This window comes from Parus major, chromosome 9 (assembly GCF_001522545.3).
Source record: "Parus major isolate Abel chromosome 9, Parus_major1.1, whole genome shotgun sequence".
Classification (NCBI taxonomy): Eukaryota; Metazoa; Chordata; class Aves; order Passeriformes; family Paridae; genus Parus; species Parus major.
Window position 1 is genome coordinate 20,780,071 of NC_031778.1, and position 20,326 is coordinate 20,800,396.

Genomic DNA, 20,326 nt, shown 5'->3' on the forward strand with positions numbered 1-20,326 from the left:
CAAAAATAGTGATCTCAGGGTCCCCCACTGCTGACAGCAGAGCTTTGGGTCATTAAGGTGCTTATTGCTCACAAAGGCCTGTTGGAAATACAAAATTTTCCCATCTCCCCACTTTCCAAATGGAAATGAAATAGGAAAAACAATGACCTGTCACAGAATGATTCCAGTGTCTGCTGGTAGACATGAAAATGGAGCTGATGACGGATGTGGGGACTGAGCTGGAAGGGCTGTGTGCTTCTTCCATGGTTATTGCTTAATGAAGGATGAGACGTGGTGAATTCCACTCCATTCCTTTATTTGGCTTGGTGCTGCATCTCACCCATAGCTGTGCCAGGGCTGCTGGAGCTGGTGTGGCACAGCAGGGTCCAGCTGCTATGCCCAGGGGGGACCTGCCAGGTGGAAACTCAATTTTGTGCTGAAATGACTCATGGCAAAATATTTTGAGCCAGTTCAACTGAGAACTTTGAGTCACAGTGACTCAAACAGTAACTGCAAGGTTTGTTTAGATGCTCCTGGCAGAAAGAAACAGTGTACAGGGAGACACAGATAGATTGGTAAATATATAACTAAAAGAGTAACATATTGGAAACTTAATTTTTTCTTGTGGAAAAAGCTTCCTACAAAAAAATGACTGCTCAGTTTAAGCTTTTCCTGCAGCCTGGCTGGGCACCAGTACAGTCCACGTAGCAGCCCTGGCATCTCCAAAGATCACTGGGTGCACATCTCCCCTCCAAGGCTCTGATTTTACTCCAAGCAGCCTGGAAACAGCAGCCTCCTCTGGGATTTTCCCATCATTTCTTATTTCAGTAATAACAGGAGGGTCCTCTACATTTTCCTCATCTCAATAGGCAATGGATAGATCATAATTAAATCACAGCTTAGCTTGGGACTTGGCTCTCGTGCTGAGGATCACAGCAATCTGTCTATTTGCAGGATTAAACATACATATATATATATATATGCATATATTAATCCTTATGTTTTTCACAAATAATCCTGTGTGTTCTTGGATGGAAATCACATTAGAGCAAGCCAGCATCCTCTCTCATCCTGTTTGTTCCTCCCTTCTCTCCCTGAGAACAATGACAGCAGGAGGAAGTCTCGCATTGGTTTGTTACCAGTTTCCAGGCAGTTTTGCTTCCAGCTCCCCAACTACAAGCGCAACATTGCAATCCCTGGGCTGGAACAGACACAGACAACATCTGGTCTAGAAAAACACCACAAAGATTGGGGAGTTTGTTGACCTCAGCATTTTGATCAAATTTACCTCTTTATATGTGAGTGAGGGCTATGGACTGTGCACGATATTAAGGAGTGATGATTTGTAGCTTGGGAAAAGGGGTTAAATCCAGGCAGGCTGCTGTCACTGCGGGTGATGTGCAGCCCCGTGCGACTTCCACTGCCTGCCACTTGGGCAGTTCATTACCAAAAAAATTCACATTCTGCTGCGCCCTTGCAGCCCTGCAAGCCGAAACCCCGGTGCTGCAATCAGGATTAGTGAGGGGTAAGGCAGGGATGCAGCCCCTCAGTGCGGGCTGCCCAGCGAGCCCAGGACAGAGGCAGTGGCAGCACCAATCCTGCTGTTTCTGGGGAGGTTTCAGCAGCTCCTGCTGGCCTTTGTCCATCTGTGTCCTGCAGTCCTGCCTGGTGAGGCTGCACCTCCTGCACCAGCAGCAGCACGCAGCCTCCCCAAAACTGCACGACTGTTGTTAATAACATTTATTATTACTTTTTGGAGTACATCTCCAATCAGAAAGTGCAAGAAAATCCCATCCGCCTGCCAGTTGACTCATGTGTAGGGTTTCCGCTTCCCAGATCTGCATATTGTAAGCTCCTGACACAAGTTGATGTTGTAAGTACAGCTTCCATACGGCTCTCTCAAAGGCAACAGATTTTTTATACGTATATATTTATATACGGCACCTGGTTTGGCAGGAACCACATCCGAAAAAGGGAAATAAGGAAAACTAAAATCTGACTCTACCTAGCTATTGCTGGCTTGGGAGGCGGTTCGGCCAATTCCAAACACAGCATCGATCTCTTATTCCTACTCAGGATCAGCATGGGAGTTGGTGGGGCTGGGATGGCTCCCGAGTGCCGAGCAAACAGGTCGACAGCAGGTCAGCAAACCCAGGTGTGACATCTGGATCCACCTGCAGAAGGGCCAAATCTCACTGAGCATCCCGAAGAACACAAAGCAGTCGGACGGCTGCTCCTCTGCCTTTGGCGCTTCCCACCCTCCTGCCCGGCAGAATTTGGGTTTAGCACCTGAAACCGGGCAGCTTTTCCCACCGGACCTGACGGGCACCACCGCCGGGGTGCTGTGGTGGGGGAACCCAGGCGGCCTGGACCCCCTGTGCCTTTCGCCCACGTCCGGCCTGGACGCCCCGACCTTTCCGCCCACTCTTTGCCGGGGGCATCTGCGTGCCGAAGGAGCCGGTTTGTGCGCCACTGGGCGTGCACCCCCGAGTGTCCCGACGCCCGGTGCCCCCGCGGGTGCCGCTGCCACCGGAGGCTGTCCCCGTGCCCTCGGTCGCCACCGCGGCTCCCGGCGCAGCCCCCGCCCACCCCGGCGACACGCGGGGACCTGCCCGGGGCGCTCCGCAGCGCACCTGTCCCGGCGGGGGACACCGCGTCTGTCCCGGCGGGGGACACCGCACCTGTCCCGGCAGGGGACACCGCGTCTGTCCCGGCGGGGGACACCGCGTCTGTCCCGGCNCGCCGCCGCCATCCCGGCGCAGCCCGCGGCGAGCCCTGCCTGCCTGGCCGCCCCTAGGCAGCCGCGCTACGGGCGGAAGGGCAGTGGCGGCGGCGGTGGCTTCTCCTTCCCCGCGCCCCGCATGAGGAGAGGCGTTAAATAGCGCCAGCGCCGCGGCGGCCGCCACTGCCCGCTCGGTGGCGGCGGGGCCGCCTGGCCGGCGGCGGAAATATGGCGAGCGACTCCCCGGCGCGGAGCCTGGACGAGATAGACCTCTCGGCGCTGCGGGTGAGGCGCAGGGCCGGGGATCGCGGGGAGGCATGCGGGAGTGGCACCCCCCCATCCGTCCATCCATCCATCCATCCATCCATCCATTCGTCCATCCATCCGCCTGTGCATCCATCCATCCGCCGGTGGCGGGGAGATGGGGCTGGGGGTCCGCGGGGCTCGGGGTGTGTGTGTGTGTGTGTGTGAGATGTGCGCCTGCACGTATGTAAATGCGGGTAGATAGCCGTGTGCGCGTGCATGTGCGTGCCCGCCGCCGCGTGTGCGCGCACCCACACGTGTGTGCATCCGCACATGTGTGCCCGTATCTCCGCGTGTGTGCATCCGCACATGTGTGTGTATGTGTATGTGTGTGTGTGTATGTGTGTGTGTGTGCGTGTGCGCGCCCGCTGTGCGGGGCTGCGGGCACGGCCGTGTCCCCGCAGGTGTGTGCGCGTCCGTGTGCGCGTCCTCGCAGCGCGTTGGGGACGCGGGTGCGCGCGGCCGGGCGGGTCCCCGCGGCGGGGAGCGGGGGGCGCGGGGCCGGTCCCGGCCGGACACCCCCGCGCTCCGATCTCCCCCCGGGCAGCAGGCGTGGGCAGGCGGACACGCAGGGATCGCGGGTCGGGCATCGCCGGGGTGCGGGGCTGCGCCCCAGACCCCGCTTTCCCGGCCCCGCAGCCTCTCTCCATCCCTCTCCCGGTGTGTCCCTGCGCGCTGCCTCCTCCTCACCCTCCCGGAAAATGAAGCCCAGCATGTACCCTTGAAATGTCAGGGACGTCAGACGTGTCAGCCTCGGCGTGGGCTGTGGCCTGATGTCCCCCCTGGTCCATTTCTCTTGTAACTTTCTTCCTTTTCCCCATTTCTCCGTTTTTCTGGCCGTAAGAACAGCTGGTTCTTACGAACGAGCATGGGGAGTCATTGAGAGAAACAGCACTTATGCGGGAGGCAGCAGCCAGGCTGCTCTTTGCAACCCGCTGCATAGACAAATAAATAAAATCAAACAGAATCCGCTGAAGACCTGAACAAATGTATTTTTAGAAATATTATTTGCTTCAGTGCAAGAGGAAAAAAAAAAAAAAAGAGAAGTCTATCTTTATTCACTTGCCCTACTTTCTTTCTGGTGAGTTTCTGGTAGATTAATAGTGTAAATGATTGCTCAGCAATACACAGTGTAGATGGGATGGGAATAGGGGAACCATCTGCCTTAAAAACAGACCTGGAGCTGGTTTCCCCTCTTAGGTGGAAGGTGATTTGGGAGAAAGGTTGTTGAAGCTGGTGGAGTTAATCCAGGAGAACAGTGTAATTTGGAGGGGAGGGAGCCCTCTCCTTCTTCCCTGCCCTCTGTTTTTCTTATTTTAATTTTTTGTTTAACATCTGTGTTGGGAAGTGTATTTAACTAGGGTACCATTTCTTTTTTAAACCATATCCACGAGTGCTTAGGTTTTGTTGTTTTTGTTTGTTTTTTTCTGTTTGTGGCTTTTTTAATAGCAATGCACAGCAATCAGATACAGTCAGGGTTTTGTTTTCGCTTTAGGAGGAAATGTATATTCCCTCCCTCCCGCTGAGACCCGGCCGCAGTGCCTGCTCGGTGAGCAGAGCAGTGCTGGAATTTCAGGGTAACTGGAGACAAGGGGACCTGAAACCCCGACAGCAGTGTGGGACAGCAAAAACCCTGCTCCTCTGCCCAGCAGTGACCACTCTGCCAGCACGGGGCTGCTGCCACTCTGTCCCCTCTCAGGGGAGAGACCTGCTGTGGCACTTTCCTGTAAATGATGAGAGATGTGGTGGTTTGCAAGTGAGACAAGAATAGGAGCTTAATTTGCCGAGGAATAGATCTTCTTCTAAACTAAGCTCCTCCAGCACTTAGAATAATTGTTAAAGGTCGTAAATTCAGCAGATAGGGCACGAAGCGTGAATCATTCCATGGGGTCTGAATCAGAAATCGATAGTAAATTTGCTGCCTGAGCACAAAACATGGCAGGGAGGAATAATTCCCCAAGCCTTGCAAAATTTTTATATATTAGAAAAGAAGCGTCACATTGCTGTGGGTTTGTAGATGAGACTGGGTGGAGGAGATGTTGCTCTTGAGCTGCTTGTGTGTTTAAAGGGGTGAGGGGTGACTCTGAAATGCTGGGAGCAGGTAGTGACTCAAAAATCTGGCAGAGGGGTTGATTTGTTCCCAGCAGTGGGGAAAGGAAGTGCTCAGGACGCTTATCTCCAAGTTTGAGTCACTGAAATGTTCCAGGAGGCTGGGGCTGATGAACCACAGGCAAAAGGTGGACTTTTGACTGCCAGTTTGCCTGGTCCTTGCTTTGGCTTCCCTCCTGCTGTCCCAGGGAAGGGAGGTGGATTTGCAGGATGGCAGTGTGCTGTTGAAGGCTGAGCACAAGCAGAATCCTGCACACCATCATTCCATTCAGTTTGCCACCCGCTAATGGGGTGGGATTTGTAGATCTGGGCTGGAAGGTGACATAGGAGGTGGCAGGAGCTCCTGTTTTTGCCATGCTGTGGAGTTTATTTTGGCCATGCAGTCGGGCTCCACCACAGCAGTGCATCTGCTTGATGTGCTGGAGGCTGAGCCAGGAACAAAGCACTGAATTCTGATTAAAATGCACGGCCTGGTGCGTCGAGTAAGCGCACTTGGGGCTGGCTCCTGCCTTCTCTGGGACATGTTTCTATCTGTCACTGGGCACCATGCTCATCACCGTGGTGCCCAGCAGGTGCAGAGGGCTGAGTGTGCCAGGATAGGAAGGATTCTTAAACCAGAGATCTTCCAGTGGTGGGGCTGGTAATGAGGGTCATTAATGTTGCAGAAAACTGTAATTTAAAACAATGAGGCCATCGAACAGGTAGCGCTGCATATTATACTGACAAGGGGATAAGATAAACTACATTATAATGTTCTTTTGTATGGGCAAGGAGATATTTTTGCTAGTCCACTCAGCATGTTTAATAGCCAGCTGACCTGGCAGTGTTATTAGCAGAATAATGATTAACATGGGGATTTGCACAGGCTGTTGATGAGCAAGTTGGAGAAGCAGATTTTTGCAATAAAATGAGAGTGAGCATGAGGAGGGATGCAGCGGGCCATGGTCTCTGCTGATAAATGCACAGCTGATCCCAACAGGAGAGAGCAGAAAGATGGGGCTGGATCTGGTGTTTTTTCCCCTGCTTTTTTTTTATCTGTGCAAATGCAAGAGCCTGTCATCTCTTGCTGAAGGCAGTGGCCTTGATCCTTCTCAAATATTCAGGTCAATAGCTTTTCCTCTGCTGCATCCATCTGCAGGGCTGGGCCTCTGGCTGATGTACCAGCAGTGGCAGTGGGCTCTTTTGCAGTAGCTGCTACAGCTGGATTCATCTGAGTTGCTTTGTAAGGTGTGTGGGAGGTTACAAAAGATGTCAGGGAAGAAAACCTTTCCCAGGGAGCTGATAACCCCTGGGTTGGGTCTGGCTTGGGGTCAGCAATCCCCCCTGCTCACAGCTGCTCCTTATCTCAGGGCAGGGGCTCGCCCTGGGCATGGGGCACCAGGCTCACCTGGGATGTACAGCTTGGCTGAGGGCTTCCTGCAAGGCAGGGAGTTTAAAAAGAGCCTTTTTGGGGATGAAACAATTGTTTTCTTCATGTACCTGGATGCTGCTTTTGTTTTGAACTCATTAACAAACCCCAAGCTTTTGTTATTTACTTTGGTGAAGTGCTGACCGTGCACTCTCTGGAAATTGTATTCTAAAATCGTTTGTTGTTTTGGAAAAGCCTGGCCTTTAATGCTCAGGCTTGGAGAGGAGACAGCACAGAATTTAAGGAGCCGGTGAGTATTAGCTGTTGCTGGGAAGAATTGGATGAAACCCAAAAATGTCACTACTCTTCCTTTAGCTTGCTTTGTATAGAAGTGAAGTTTCAGTGGCCCTTTGTTTGCATTAGTTGATCACTGTCAATGAAGATAAAAGCTGACATGTTAAAAACCCACAAAACTCAAACATGCTGGCATTGTCCTGTTTCTAGAACTTTGTCCATTTCTGGCATATTTCAGCATCATTAAAGATTTAGGAGAAGCTCTAATGGGGGATAAGCACTGCAAGCCACCACTCAGGAGCATTATGCTGGCAGCATTATTTTAGTACCTTTTTAAAAAAACTCTGTAGCTCAACAGAATTTGGGCAGCTTTTGTAAAGGTCACCTTCCTAAACAGAAAGAGGAACAAACTTGACTAGAGGTGACTTCTAGAGATTAAAAAAAAAAAAGACATGAAAAGCTTATTTTGCTGTGTTTTATATGATAGTGCTACCGTGCAAAATTTGGGGCAGATGTTCAACAAATAAATGTATATATTCACAGTTCCTGAGGATAGACACTCCCAAGAGTATTCCATCAGGGACTTAATCTGTCCTCTTCCAATGTCATTCAGTGCACCTATAAACTATGGACCATGACAGTATCCATGTGCTTTGTCTATTTTGGAGCCTTTTGAGTTCTAAACCATAAAACTTGCAGCAGAATATTGGTCTCTGAATCACAGAATCATGGAATGGTTTGGTTTGAAGGGACCTTGAAGCGTATCTTCTAAAACCCTTGCCATGGGCAGCCTTCCCTTAGACCAGGTTGCTCCAAGCCCGGTCCAGCCTGGCCTTGAACAATTCCAGGGATGAGGCATCCACAGCTTCTCTGGGTTTTATGTTGCAGTGCATTGCTACTCTGTGAGAAAATAATTTATTCCTAACATCTAGTCTAAACCTTTCCTCTAATTTAAATCATCCCAAAGGGATGGCAGTGTCAGACTCCATTCCTTGAGCCACTGGCACAAACATATCCTCATTGCACCTATGCATGTTCCTGTGTGTGCTCATGAGAAGTTACAATGGAAAAGGATCTGTCTTCTGTCAAATCTTTCTCTGGGGCTGATTCTGTTCTTTTCTCTGCATTTTGGAGTTGTGCAGCCCAGCTGCTGCTCTTCTCTAGTTACTTTTCAGCACTGGTTACTCTTCCTCATCTTTGCAGTTCTTCCACAGCAGAGTATGGTGTTTTTGAAGGCATGGAGAGTTCTCTGTTTTCACTTGTGTTCCTGGCTGGGCAGCCATAAAAATTAATAATTTGGAGTGAATTTATGGCATAATACGTGTTTGAGCAAGCTGAAGTTTGAGCACAAGCTCTTTGTTGAATCAAGCTTTGAAGCAACAAAGAGCATTTGATTGGTGTGCATATTTAAAATAAAGGGTCTGTTTTTAATCCATGTGACAAGGAGGAGTTAGAGGAGGTTTTTAACTCTGCTACCTGGAGGTAGTTTTTATCTGCCAGGCTTGTAGATGTAGTGGTACAGTCTGTATGGGGTGAGGGAGGAAACTCTTTCCATTTGATCTGTATGTAAATCCCCATGGATGAATCACCCAGCTGTGAAAGAAGTGTCCTTGGAAATCATCATTCATGTGGGGCCGGGTCTGGTGAAAGCTGCCATCGCCTCCTGGGCTCAGGCTGTGAGCTGCTCCCTGCAAACCCTTGCCTGACTCCTCCTATTGCACCCTTACCCTTTGCAAGGGTAATTATAGACACCAGTGGGAGTTCTGTGACTCTGACCTGCAGGCCAAGGACGGGCTATTGATCCCTGTCTCATTTCTTCATGCCTCATATATAAAGGGGTAGAATGCTGCTAGATTTCCCGTGCTTCCCCAGGTAAAAAAGTACCAGCAGGCAAAAGGGTGCACAGTGTGGAGAAACCAACAGCATTGGTAGAAACTCTTGTGCCGTGGGGTGTGGAGGATGGTGTTGAGGGTTCAGGACCTACCACCTGAAGGCAGCTGCTTGCCCTGGGCTGCCAGGGGAGCACACATGTTGTTTTCCCTTGCTGCCAGCTACAGAAGAGACTGGGAGCCTCATGGAGTGAAAGGCAGACCTGCATTTGCTCTCCCAGGACTATGGCTGATCTTTTTGCTCTGCTGGTGGCCTTTTTGGCCCTGACTGCTCTGCAGGTGTAGAATCTCCATCATATGAGCTTTCCATTTGCTGATGCTCAGATGCCTTCTTTGTTACCTTTGATACAGCCATTAAAGCCAGGTTGCAGATTAAAACCCACAAGCTTAAGTCATTGGTAGCTCCATTGAATAAAAGGTTGTGTTTCTCACTTGATAAGCCAGTAGTTTTAATTTCCTCCTCCCCAACCCCCTTCTCCTGTCCTGTTTTGTCACTTTGAACTGTGGCTGCACATTGAAAATGATGGTCAGTCTCCTCTGGGCTCAGGAAAATAATTTACGTACGTGAGATTTACTGTTTTCCATATAAATAGTTTATGATTTCTGAAGGAGTGCTGGCTAAGGAACGTGGTCCTTGGAAAACAGATACTCCCCCTCTCCCTGTGTTCTTCCTCCAAGGTTGTTTCTAGATGAGCTCTGCGAGGGGCTGAGCATCCCCTTCCTGCAGTGGGATGAGGATGCCCAAAATATTGGCCCCCAGCCCTGGGGAGCTCCTGCAATGGCTTGTTAGTGAAAGGAGAGGAAAAGCCATTGAAGTTGGAAAACACTGATAAGAACTTTAGTTGGCACGCCTGATTTTTATTTTGTAATGGCCAATCAGAAAACCTTTCCCTTTAATCCAGAATGTCACTTTTCCATGCTAATTTGCTGCAGTGCTTGCCAGAAGTTCAAGGTTGTGTGTTGGTAATAAATGATGGTAATCGGGCAGGCAGCACTGGAATGGCCAGACTGGATTCCAGCTCCTGCTGCCATCCAAGGGGAGCCAGCAGCGTGCCCTGCCCTACACTCAGAAGCTGAGTTACCCTGACCAGCAGAAGGTGTTCCCTTTGCTCTGCTGTGGGAAGCCAGCTCTGCTGTGCCACAGGAGCCCGGTCAGATATTGATGGTTTCGTGCAAACACCATCCACTGCCAGTCAGAGAGGTGTCACCTGGGTGGGTGACACAGTCCCATCCTTCCTATGGATGCACTCAGGTGAAAACAGCCCCTACCCTCAGGCAGGCACTGTCCCTGCCTGGTTTGTGCAGCTGTGAGCAGTGAGCTGCTCCTCTGAGCAAAGCCTGAGCAATGCAGGTTCAACATCCTCTTGGTTCTGAGTGCTCCTGCTGCAGCGAGGGTGGGTGGTTCTGCTTGCCTGAGTGCAGAGTGCACGTGTGGTTTTCAGCTTCAGAGTGCACAAAACCTTTTGTTACAGTTTTTGCTTGTTCCCTCCAGCAGTGGCATTTCTGGGTGCAGAAGGTGTTGCTTTCAGAACAGTAAATTGTTACAAAAGCAGTGCTCTTTAAAAGCCAGGGATATTGCCTCACATGCGTATTCCTTTATATGCCAACAAAAAAAGTAAAAAATTTATGTGGCTGACAGCTTCCCTTCCCCTTCCTTTTAAAAATTCCCTTTTCTCCTAATTTTGAAACTCAGCAGGAAAAAGCCTACTGCCAGCTGAGTCATGTGTTTAGTGCATGACAGAAGTGACTGGGATCATGCCCTTAATCCACTGGATGGTGACTTCAGGATGCATTGGAGGTGGTAGAACCTTTGCTGAGGAAAAGCTCGCACAGCTTGAGCCTAATAAAATGTGCCTAATAACCACTGTAGCATACTATAGAAATATAAGAGATCAAAACTTCAGAGGCATTTATTTTCATAATTTGTGGGTCAGATCCTTGTAGGACTAATTGGGTGCTGTTTGATTGTCCAGGCAACAATGGAAGTCTCCCTGTACATCTTTCATACAAAAGCATAAAAGCTTAGTGTGATTTTGAGATGAACTGTCAAAAGTGAAGGCACAGATCTCCTCCATACCTCACTGCAGTCCTAGCTGTATTAAGAGGGTAATGAGGCACTGGAACAGGTTGCCCAGAGAAATGTCAACTAAACCTCATGGCTGCTGCTTACCAGGCTACTGCTTCCCAAAACATGAGCCAAGATGAAAGCAGAGAATGATCTGTGATGGTGCAGCTCAATGCACCTCCCCAGTTGTTGTGAAATTCTGGTGGTATCTCAGCATTTTGGGTGGTCACCCCCAAAACACAGCAGGTCAGAGATGCTGTGAGCTTTGCAGGGCACTTACAAAGGTCTTTTATTTGTATGTATTAAAATAATGTATACAAATATAAATAAAATAAGCATGGCTCTAACTGTTCCCTCTTGAGTGGAATAGGGCATAGGGTGTGGCTATGAATGGCACAGCTTGTGTCCCTGTACCTGGCACATAGACCTTCTTCAAAACAGGCCAGAATTTTCCAGGCTGCTCAGATGGGTGATGCCAAAACAGCCATGAAACATGGATGGAAAGGAAGGTGCAATGCCCTTAAACTTGTGGGGTTTGTGTTTTATGCTCCCACTGAATACTCACAGTAGGTGTTTGGGGAAGGGGCTTCTCTTGTGTGTCTGCAGGTGTCACCATTTGGGGAGGAAGGAATGATGGGTGTGCAAGGCAAATGTTTTTGGAGAAGGACCAGAGACCGAAGCAACAAAATGAAAAGGACTTTAAATGCATTTTCTGGCCATGTAGACAGGCTGTCTTCAGTGCAATAAATCTTCAGCCTTTATGTATTGATTAGCTTCAGTAAATAGTGTGATGACTCTGCTCTTCCCATTGCTATTCTGTGGGGATTGGTGTGTTTAGTATGGCTGAAGAGGCTATAATAGCTAAATGGGATTCCAGTAGTGAGAGCAGTTTACAAATGCTCTCCAAAGCATCCTCGCAGCCAGTGGGACTGTGTTTGACTGCTGTAAATGTAAACACAACGCTCCACTGGTGACCAGGCTGGTAATGGCTGTGTTTTACAATGGGCAAAAACTCTGTTCTCTGAGCCAAGTGTCCTTTAGTGACTGTGCCCTGCCCTGGCAGGGATGTTCTCTGCACCCACTCCCCTGGTTGGGGACCTGTGATACAAACACATTCTGAAGAGGAGAGGCTGAAATGTGGAGCTGCCTGGCTAGAAAAAGGAGAGTGGCTGAAAGTGTCCCTTTTTACACCAGCCATATAATAATTCCTTCAATATTCATATGATGCTGGGCATAGTTTGAAGTGATTTTGCTTGTTGAGCCTTGCCCCTGCTCTTGGAGCCAGGTATGCGATTTGACAGCCTGAAAGTGATTGTGTTTGAGCTCTGGGCAAGCCCCAGGTCCCTGAGCATTTCCTACAGTAAAGGGTGAACGGAGCAGGAAGATGGCAGGGACAGCAGCTCATTGTCTTTGTGAGCAGCAGGAGGAGGATGGATGGATGGATGGGTGGATGGATGGATGGGTGGAGAGCTGCTTTACCTATTAGTTGCCATAGCTGAAAGCCCATCCAGAACTTTCCATTGGCATCTCCCTGTTTTGTGACAACCTGTAATAACACCCTGGTGAAAGAGCTATTCCAAAGGTAGTTTGGACCATGAGCTGAAATCCCAGGTTGCTCTGGAGACAGTGGAAGGGAAGATAGGATGGAGCAGATGTAAAATTAGCATAACAATACACCTTTAATTCAACTTGAAGGAAATAATTGAAGACTAGTTGTCACTTATGCTTGTGACCTCTGCCAGGATGACTCACGCTGCAATATAATATGAGTCACTTGTTAATGATGGCCTGTTAAGGAGAAAGTGCCAAATCCCTGTAACTTCTTCACTGTGCTCTGTAAATGCCAGGATGGGGAAGGGTGTTGAGGATATTATTGCCTATAAGTAATTGATATTTAAGAGCACTGAAGCACCTTTAGTTGGCTCTGGGTGACTCTGCCATGAAAGGCAAAGGTTGTGAGCAGAAATGCTGCTGCTTCTTTGGCCTTGGTTTAAAAGAGCCACAAACCACCGTGTAGCTCTCCTCCCCAGTGCTGCCTTCACAAGCTGTTGCCCGAGGGTGGGGACCTTGATAACTTTCCTTCCTGCCAGATGGCTCAGCTGGCCTGAGGACAAGTGTCTGCTGGTGGGACAGAGGGTGGGAGGTGGGTGAATGGGTGCTCAGGTGTGCATAGGACATGAAACTTCTACAGAGCACGGGGAGGGAGGTCTTGGAGGCGTCCTGGCTGATGGGAGAATGTGAAGGTAGGAATAAAATACTCTGTGGGAAGGAGTCCTGGGCTGGAGACCTGCACCCAGGAGCCAAGGGGAGAAAGGTGAAGGGCTGCAGCCTGTGGCCCTGTTGTCTCATGCAGGGAGGGCTTGGCCAGGCACAGCTTCCCCATGAACTCCTTGTCTCTGACGTGTGAGAAGTTTTTTATGGCCTTAGGAACTCTCAGCTCTTAGGAATTGACTTGAGTACTCACTTGTTAATCATCTACTAGCTGTATTAAATGCTTCCTCTTACTGAACTAATGTTTTTCCCTAATAAATGAGATTTCACAATGCACAGAAGAAAGTGAGAGCCTGGTGTGAAGGTGCTTGTGACCAGGGGCAGGAGCTCGCCAAGTAGTGACTTGGGAAGGGGTTTGACAAAAGCCTCATGATTTTGTCTGTAGTCAGAAAATTGTGTGAAGTGCTGACACAGAAGTTAACTTGAAAGGGGAGTATTTTTCCCTAGATCTCATAATTGTAGAGAAGCATGGAAAAAGGTCATAATCCTGAGAGATCATAATCCAAAGGGCAAATAGAAGACTTCAAGTAGATTATTGAAAATTCAGAAGGAAAAAATGGAGATAAATGTTTGAGGCTTTGCCTGCCTTCTTTCCTGAGTGATAAAACAGACATCCAGGTGAGAAGCTGCCTTACCTCTACCATCCCTCTTCTGCCACCTGTTCCAAGGTGTATCCTGCCCTCTGGACTTTGCCTGTTGGCAGTCCAGACAGGACTGGTGTCCATACAGGATCTTGCTGCCTTGGGCAGCACCAGTGTGGGCACAAGGAGACAGGAGGGTGGTGGTGAAGGGCTGTGGAGGAAGGGGATGAGAAGGAATGAGCCTGAAGGAAGAGAACTTTATACTTGGATGTTCCTATCAAGGCACTCTAAGGCAAGCAAAGGACATTGAATGTACAAGTTGGTTGCATTGCAGAAAATTGTGTGTAGTACTTTAGGAATTGCTCTCTCTGAGGGGTGGAGGGATGTTACTTCCTGAAGAGAAGCTGCCAGTGCAGTGGAACCCAGATCTTGAACACATGTGTGTTTTGTCTTGCTCATTTGATAATGACCACCTGGTTCTTTATCAAGTTCATGCTTTAGTGTAGCGCTCCTGCTGCTGAGGGAGCTCTCAGGAGCTCTCACTGTGCCTCTTGAATAGGCAAAGGTTTATCATGTGATGGAACTGGAGGCATGCCTTGCAGGTGGGAGGACCATACCCCCCAAAAATGGAGCAGTGTGGTTGTCCAGTGAGAAAGGGCAGAAGTTCAAAGCTGAAGTTGGTTTCTCAAGGCCCTTTCACAATGAATTGTGGGTTTGTTTTCCTCTGTTGACATGACCTCTTCTGTGCTGCTGGTGTAAAGCAAAGTGCCTGCACAGATGAAATGTCCTCAAGAGGAGATGCAAAAGCTCTGCTCATTATCAGAAATGAGTAAAACTGCTCCAAGCTAATATGGCTGCCTAAAAATAGAAGTGGTGTTAGGGGGAGGGGCTGTCTTCTGTCTTCATTTGCCCTTGATTTTCATGACATTTTGCTGCTCTATATTGTGTGTCTTGTTCAGGAGACTGTGTCCTGGTCACGCTGGAGTAATTCACAAGAGTGTGTGTGTGCTTGTGTCAAAAAACATCACGAGGAGGGCTGAAGAGCTTGTTGGGGGTTTAGCAGTTGACTGGTATGATGCAGTTATTCGGGTTTATTCCCTCATCCTCATCCTGCTGTTTCCTGCTTGTTCACAGCAAGTCCCTTGCTTGATCTTGAAGCCTCTTCTGAAGGAGGGGTGTGACTGACAGTGAGGCTCTGGGCTGGGATGGATCCCTGGTGCTGTGAGATGGTGGGAGCAGAGGACATCCATCATCCTTGCCAGAAAGGACAGCCATACCTCAGTTGAAGGTTGCAGCATTCACTTTGGAGTTAAGGGGGGAAAAAAAAGAAGAAGAAAGAAATTACTTATGAGACTTAATTACCGAGTTATTGTTATGCAGTATTTAAAGCCCAAGTTTCATAACTGCCTTTTGATATCAGCATTCATGTTCTTTGTCAGTATTATGCAAGCAGCTCACCTTGTGATCATGAAATACTGAAAAGTGCTTTCTAATGCTCGCCCTCCTTTCTCAATGAGTCCATAAAACCTCTTCTGCTTTCCATTAATTATGGAACAATGGGACATTTTCCTCTTAAAAAGAGCTGCGCCTTTTTTGTTTTTTCTTCAAGTTCTTGAGCCAGTTGCTCCTCTGAGACCTTTCTGTTCCACATGGCTATACCAGAGTGGGCATATTTTCTGTCCTTCACTGCACTGTCTTTTGCCACTTGGGAGAAAGCAGGAGGTCTGTGGACCAATCTAAGAGGCAGAGGTCTTGCTGTACTGAAGTAGTTCCAGCTGGTGCTTGGCTGTTTCTGGCACTGATGTGGTTGGTGTGATCTGCCTTCGAGGTTAACTGAAGCAGCTGGGAAAGATGAGAGCAGGTCCAGTGGGATAACTATTTCCTTCCCAAAAGAGCTGAAATACTAGCTTGTTTGTTGGTAACTCAGTTGTTTTCCAAGTGGGAGTTTAACACTGGAAGAAGCTCTTTCTGGCCCCCAGCAGGAGCTGTGCTGTGAGACCCTGGCAGTGCAGCCCTGGTTTCACCTCGGCCAGGGCTGGATTTTCCCCACCTCCACATCCAGATTTTGCAGAGCACTGGGAGTAGACCTCCAGTTTCCCTCCTGATCAGTCCAGTTCTGTCACTCAGTGGCATCCAGAGAAAGGGTGGGACAGGGAGGGTTATCCTGTTCTGTGGGAGTTGCCAGTGAGGGGGTTTTGCAGGTGACTCTCCAGAGGTGGTAGGGTCTCTTGATATTGTTGGGAGACTCCTGAACGATTTCCTTGACTGCAGAGATGAAGAATTTAATCTTTTCTTTGAGCTTTCTCAAGAAAAAGGAAATGATTGTTTTTTCCCTTCCCTGTAGGGGGACAGGGTTCAAATGTTTCTCTAAGCACAGATGTGGAGTGTGCTGAGCACACTGAAGAGGATTTGTCTCCAGGCTCCCTGGCCAGTACTGCTTCTCCATTCCTACAGACTTTTTCTTGTGTACACATGGATCTGGAGATCTGTAACTCTTTTCACATGCTAATGAGGACTTGATAGATAAGATCCCCTGTGAAGAAAGGAATGCTAGGAGAGTCTCATGGCAGGGGAAATGAAGGTGAGAAGTGGTCAGACATCTTCCATAGATTCATTTATAAGCCATGCAGCCCTGGCAGAGCTCAGAGTAGAAGTCAGACCCTTTGGCCTCTCATCCCGTGTTATAGCCATTAAACTACGCTCTCGTAAGTTTAGATAACATGTGGTTTTAGTGTCTGCAAGTCTTGATGAGCAAATTCCTCTAGATAAATGCTTTTCTTGTATACTTGCCAACACAGTGTGATGTCTGGGACATGAGGGAAGGGAAATAACTTTCAGGTGTCAATTTTCAGGAGATGAATCAGATGAAGAGATAGTACCCAACAGGTTAGAGCTGTTGGAGTGGCTCAGGGGTGAGGATCACATTCTGTGTCTCCGGTTTAGACTAAGTGATACAGGAATCCAAGGTGCAACTGTACTGCCAGCAGCTTACCATGAGTTTGGATATTACTGAACAATCTGGGTCTCTGGCAGTGATGAGATATGGCACTGGAGTTTGGGATGGATGCTAAAGGGATTGTAGTTGCACAGTATGTGATGTTACCCTGAACAAAAAGTCCATCCTGGCTTTACGTCACTTGCAGTCTGGGAAAGCTGATAGTTGAGTTGGTTTCCCTGTGCAATGAATATTCCTTTTTGACACAGGTCTGCAGAGACGGAAAGGGTTGCAAAAGCATCTTGGTGTTGTAGTAGTTTATCTTCCTTTCTGTAGCCTGGGGCTGTAAGGTGGACCAGAGCTCAGCAGATTACATGCTGCGTTTGGCTTACAATGAAACTGCAGCATCTCCCCTCCCTTCTGACCAGGAGAGATGGTGATGGGCCAGCTGGGTCTGCAAGGAGGGATGAAGTGATGCTTTCTGAGGATTTAGGGTGGCAGAGTTTGTTGCACTGTTTATTTTGCTTTCTGTAGCAGTGTGTTGTTGCTGAAACACGTGGATTTGATTTCTGGTTATGAGCATCCTTATCTGCTTCTGTAGCCATTAGCTCTCTGTCTTGCCCTTGTAGGAAGCTGTAAGCTACTTCATCCGATAAGACTTTTCTTATCTGTTCTGCTGTTTATTGTGTAGAATTGAAATTACTCTAGAAAGTATAAAAAAGAGGATGGAGCTTGGGAATAGCAGCTGTGAAGTTGTGTTTCTCCTCCAGAGAGTCTGCACAGACCAACAAGATGTCAATAGAAAGTACGAATGTCTCCATGCCTCAAGCTGAAGCCGAGTTCACGGTCATGTATTATGTCTAGAACAAAACATATATCCTGATATTTCCTTTCCTTCCTTGCTTTGTGCAGCATCATCAGAACACCCCGTTTGGCCTTTTAAACTCATCAGCCTGCTTGTGAAATATTCAGTAAAGCTTGGGCTGAGTTCCCATCACTGTCAGTGGGTTGCATCTTTTTGGAGTGGCTTTGATCTTGCTTACTCCTTGCTGAGTAATTTACACTCCTCTCACATGAGCTGCACTTTCAGTGGATGTGCCGCCCTCTGAGAGTCTGGCCCTTGCAGGCTCTCTTGTTTCTCCTAATCATAAGCATTTAAATTGTATTAAAGCTGCTTATCCCAGTCTTGTGCTTTTTTAGAGTCATTAACACCTCTGCAAAGAAAGTGTAAAACTCTAGTAAAGTCAGCTGGTGGCACTTTGCAATGGTTTGAATGGTTCTAGAGGGAGCAGAGGGCTGGACTTGCCGTGCTGAGGAGGGTGTTTGGGAGGGGTGCTGGTGGTGGTGCATCCCCATGGGTGGGGAGCACCCAGTCATAGTGGGTTCACCCTTGGGAGGTGGTGTTCCCCTTCAGCCTGGGGTCAGGGCTCCTTTCTGGGTGTGAGAACAGGCACCTCAAGCTTTTGTTGAGTTCTTCCCCTACCACAATTCCCTAGAGGCCAGAAGCATCCATCTCTCTGTGTTTGCTGTGCCTCATTTAAGGGCATGTCTCAAATGATGTCAGCAATTTTCTTTTCTATTCTGTAACCTTTACAAAGAGATGTTGGTGTTCAAGGGTGATCCCACCAGGAAGTCATTCAAGAAAACCCAAAGCTGGCTTTGTTCTTCACCTTGTATGGGTTCCTGTGCAGCAGCTGTGCAGCAGTGGTCTGATCTGCCTCACGGTCATGGAGAAGTCCCACTCTTGCTCTCATTGCTTGGTCTGTCAAGCCAGTTGAGCTCTGCACTAATTAATGGGAAATTGTCATGGCTGTTAGGCTGGTAGGAAAAACTAATAGGGGTGAATAATAGCACAAGATACATGGGAAATCAATGTTTTTCTCCTTGGAGGCTGTAGATGTAATCCACTTAATATTTTGTGGAACACAAGATTAATATTCTTCAGCATAATATATGCAAGGGCTTTTCTTTTTAGAATGCTTCTTTGCTGGCAGAGGCACTGCTGCATTGCTAAAGCTGAGGGCAGGGGATTAGGAGAGGGGGGAAGGATGCTGACCCAACTTCCAGAGGATTCAGAAACAGCGAAATCTGGCTAGAGGAGATTAAACTTCTTCCTTGCTAACAGGACTTATCTGCAAGAAGCGTGCCTCACTCTGGGATAGCCGCTTTTCAAACCTGGTAGGGTGTTTTTCAACTCTTTGGATGCCTAAATTATCGGGGAATAGATCTGATTTGCTTGGACTGTGTGGTGTGACTCTGCTGGTGAACTCCCAGTGCAAAGTTGGCGCCTGCAGAGTGTGGAAACCAGCTCCAGCCTTGCACTTGTCCTTCTTCACAGCATAGTTTTACCATGATTTAAACCCATAGAGCTGCTAAGCTTCGTAGAGGTTCCTTTGAAATAATAATAAAGCAAAGCCCCTGTTCTTTTTCTTTCACGGGATGGAAAGAATGCAGGGAGTTGCCAAGCTTAAAGAGGAGTAGATACAGCAGAAATAAATCAATCAAGACCATTTATTTTAAGTTGATTAATCTGATATGTTCATAGTTTTCTAAAATAAAATCTAGCCCCAGAGAGTTTAGCAAATCAAATAACAATAATGGCAATTAATTTAGAAGCAGTTACTAATGTTTCTCATCCCCTTTTCAGATCCTTAAACACTCATGATTAATCTCACATTTTATGACTGTGGGCCAAATCCTCCTGGGGATGTGCAGTGTCTCTTTTGGGTTGGAGGAGATGGGCCTGAAGAGCTGACCCCGTTCAGCTGGTGGCTGGTGGATGCTGGCACCTGGTGCCTCCAGGAGGCTTTGGTCTGATTTTTCAGTTGAATTTCTGATTATTTAGGGCTTCCACACTTGCTTTGTTTTCCTGTCTTGCACTGGTCTTCAGCAGGCTGGTCCCTGTGGTATTACAGGGTTTGCTTAGCTGCTGTGTGTGTGTTTATATTAATGTTTCCAGCCTGCTTGTGTGAACTAATAAAAAATTGTGGAGCTCTGCAGAAAGCCAGATAGTGTCACAGCTGCTTCCAGGGAGCAGAGCTAGAAGAGAGCTCCCAAGGCAGGGAGGTATCACAGGGCTCTAATTTGACAGGGAGTGCAATTGGTGCCATAAAGCAAAATGTGGTGGTTGGATTTATGGAACATCAAGAAGACTTGCAAGGCAAAACCTGCACATCTTCCTGGGATGTCTGGGGGAAGGGTCCCTCCACCTTGTCCCATCCAAAGTGCTGTTGTAATGCAGATATCAAATGAACTAAACTAAATAATCTGTGTCCCCCTGCCTCGTTTAGTAATTCAGGGCATTGGGGTTTGAAATTAAAAGCATCTCCCTCAATTTCTGAGAGTGTTTCACAATGTAGGAAGCCACTAAGAGATACAGAAGACTTGCTATGGGAAATACTTCACACCCTGGCAAAAAAATTCTTGCAAATCACTTCAGCAACTGTGGATCAGCCCTGATTTTAGGCTGTTTTTTTTGGCATGGATCAGGCAGGAGCTTGCTTTTTGCTGTGGGACCTTGTTTTTCACCCACTTTGAATGCCTGTCATAACCAACCTTTTAGACTTCCTGCTGGGTCTGGCCTACTGGAGACAGCCTGTGAAATTTAGGAAAAAAGGTGAGAAGCCTTCCTTTCCCCTTCCCCAAAACTTGTTAACTCTTGGATGAGACATGTATTTCTAAATCAAAACATGCAAATTAACATATATTTTATATTCTTTTAAATAATTTTGCTGAATTGTCAAGACAATTCAATGTAAAAGTAAGTATGTAGTACAAGGTTTTGGCAGCTTGTTGGTATAGTTGTGGGGTTTGGGTTTTTTCTACAGTGC

The 20,326-nt window shown here is 48.0% G+C and overlaps 1 protein-coding gene across 7 annotated transcripts in view; it reads left to right on the forward strand.

Moving 5' to 3' along the window:
• Nucleotides 1-2,729: 2,729 nt before the first annotated feature.
• Nucleotides 2,730-20,326, forward strand: part of TNIK (TRAF2 and NCK interacting kinase) — a 151,062-nt gene continuing 133,465 nt past the window's right edge. For all 7 annotated transcript variants that reach the window (XM_015637582.2, XM_015637581.2, XM_015637586.2 and 4 more), the window contains exon 1: nucleotides 2,730-2,986. In XM_015637582.2, coding sequence (XP_015493068.1) covers nucleotides 2,930-2,986 — 57 coding nt within the window. In that variant the 5' untranslated portion in view covers nucleotides 2,730-2,929. The remainder of the gene's footprint in view (nucleotides 2,987-20,326) is intronic.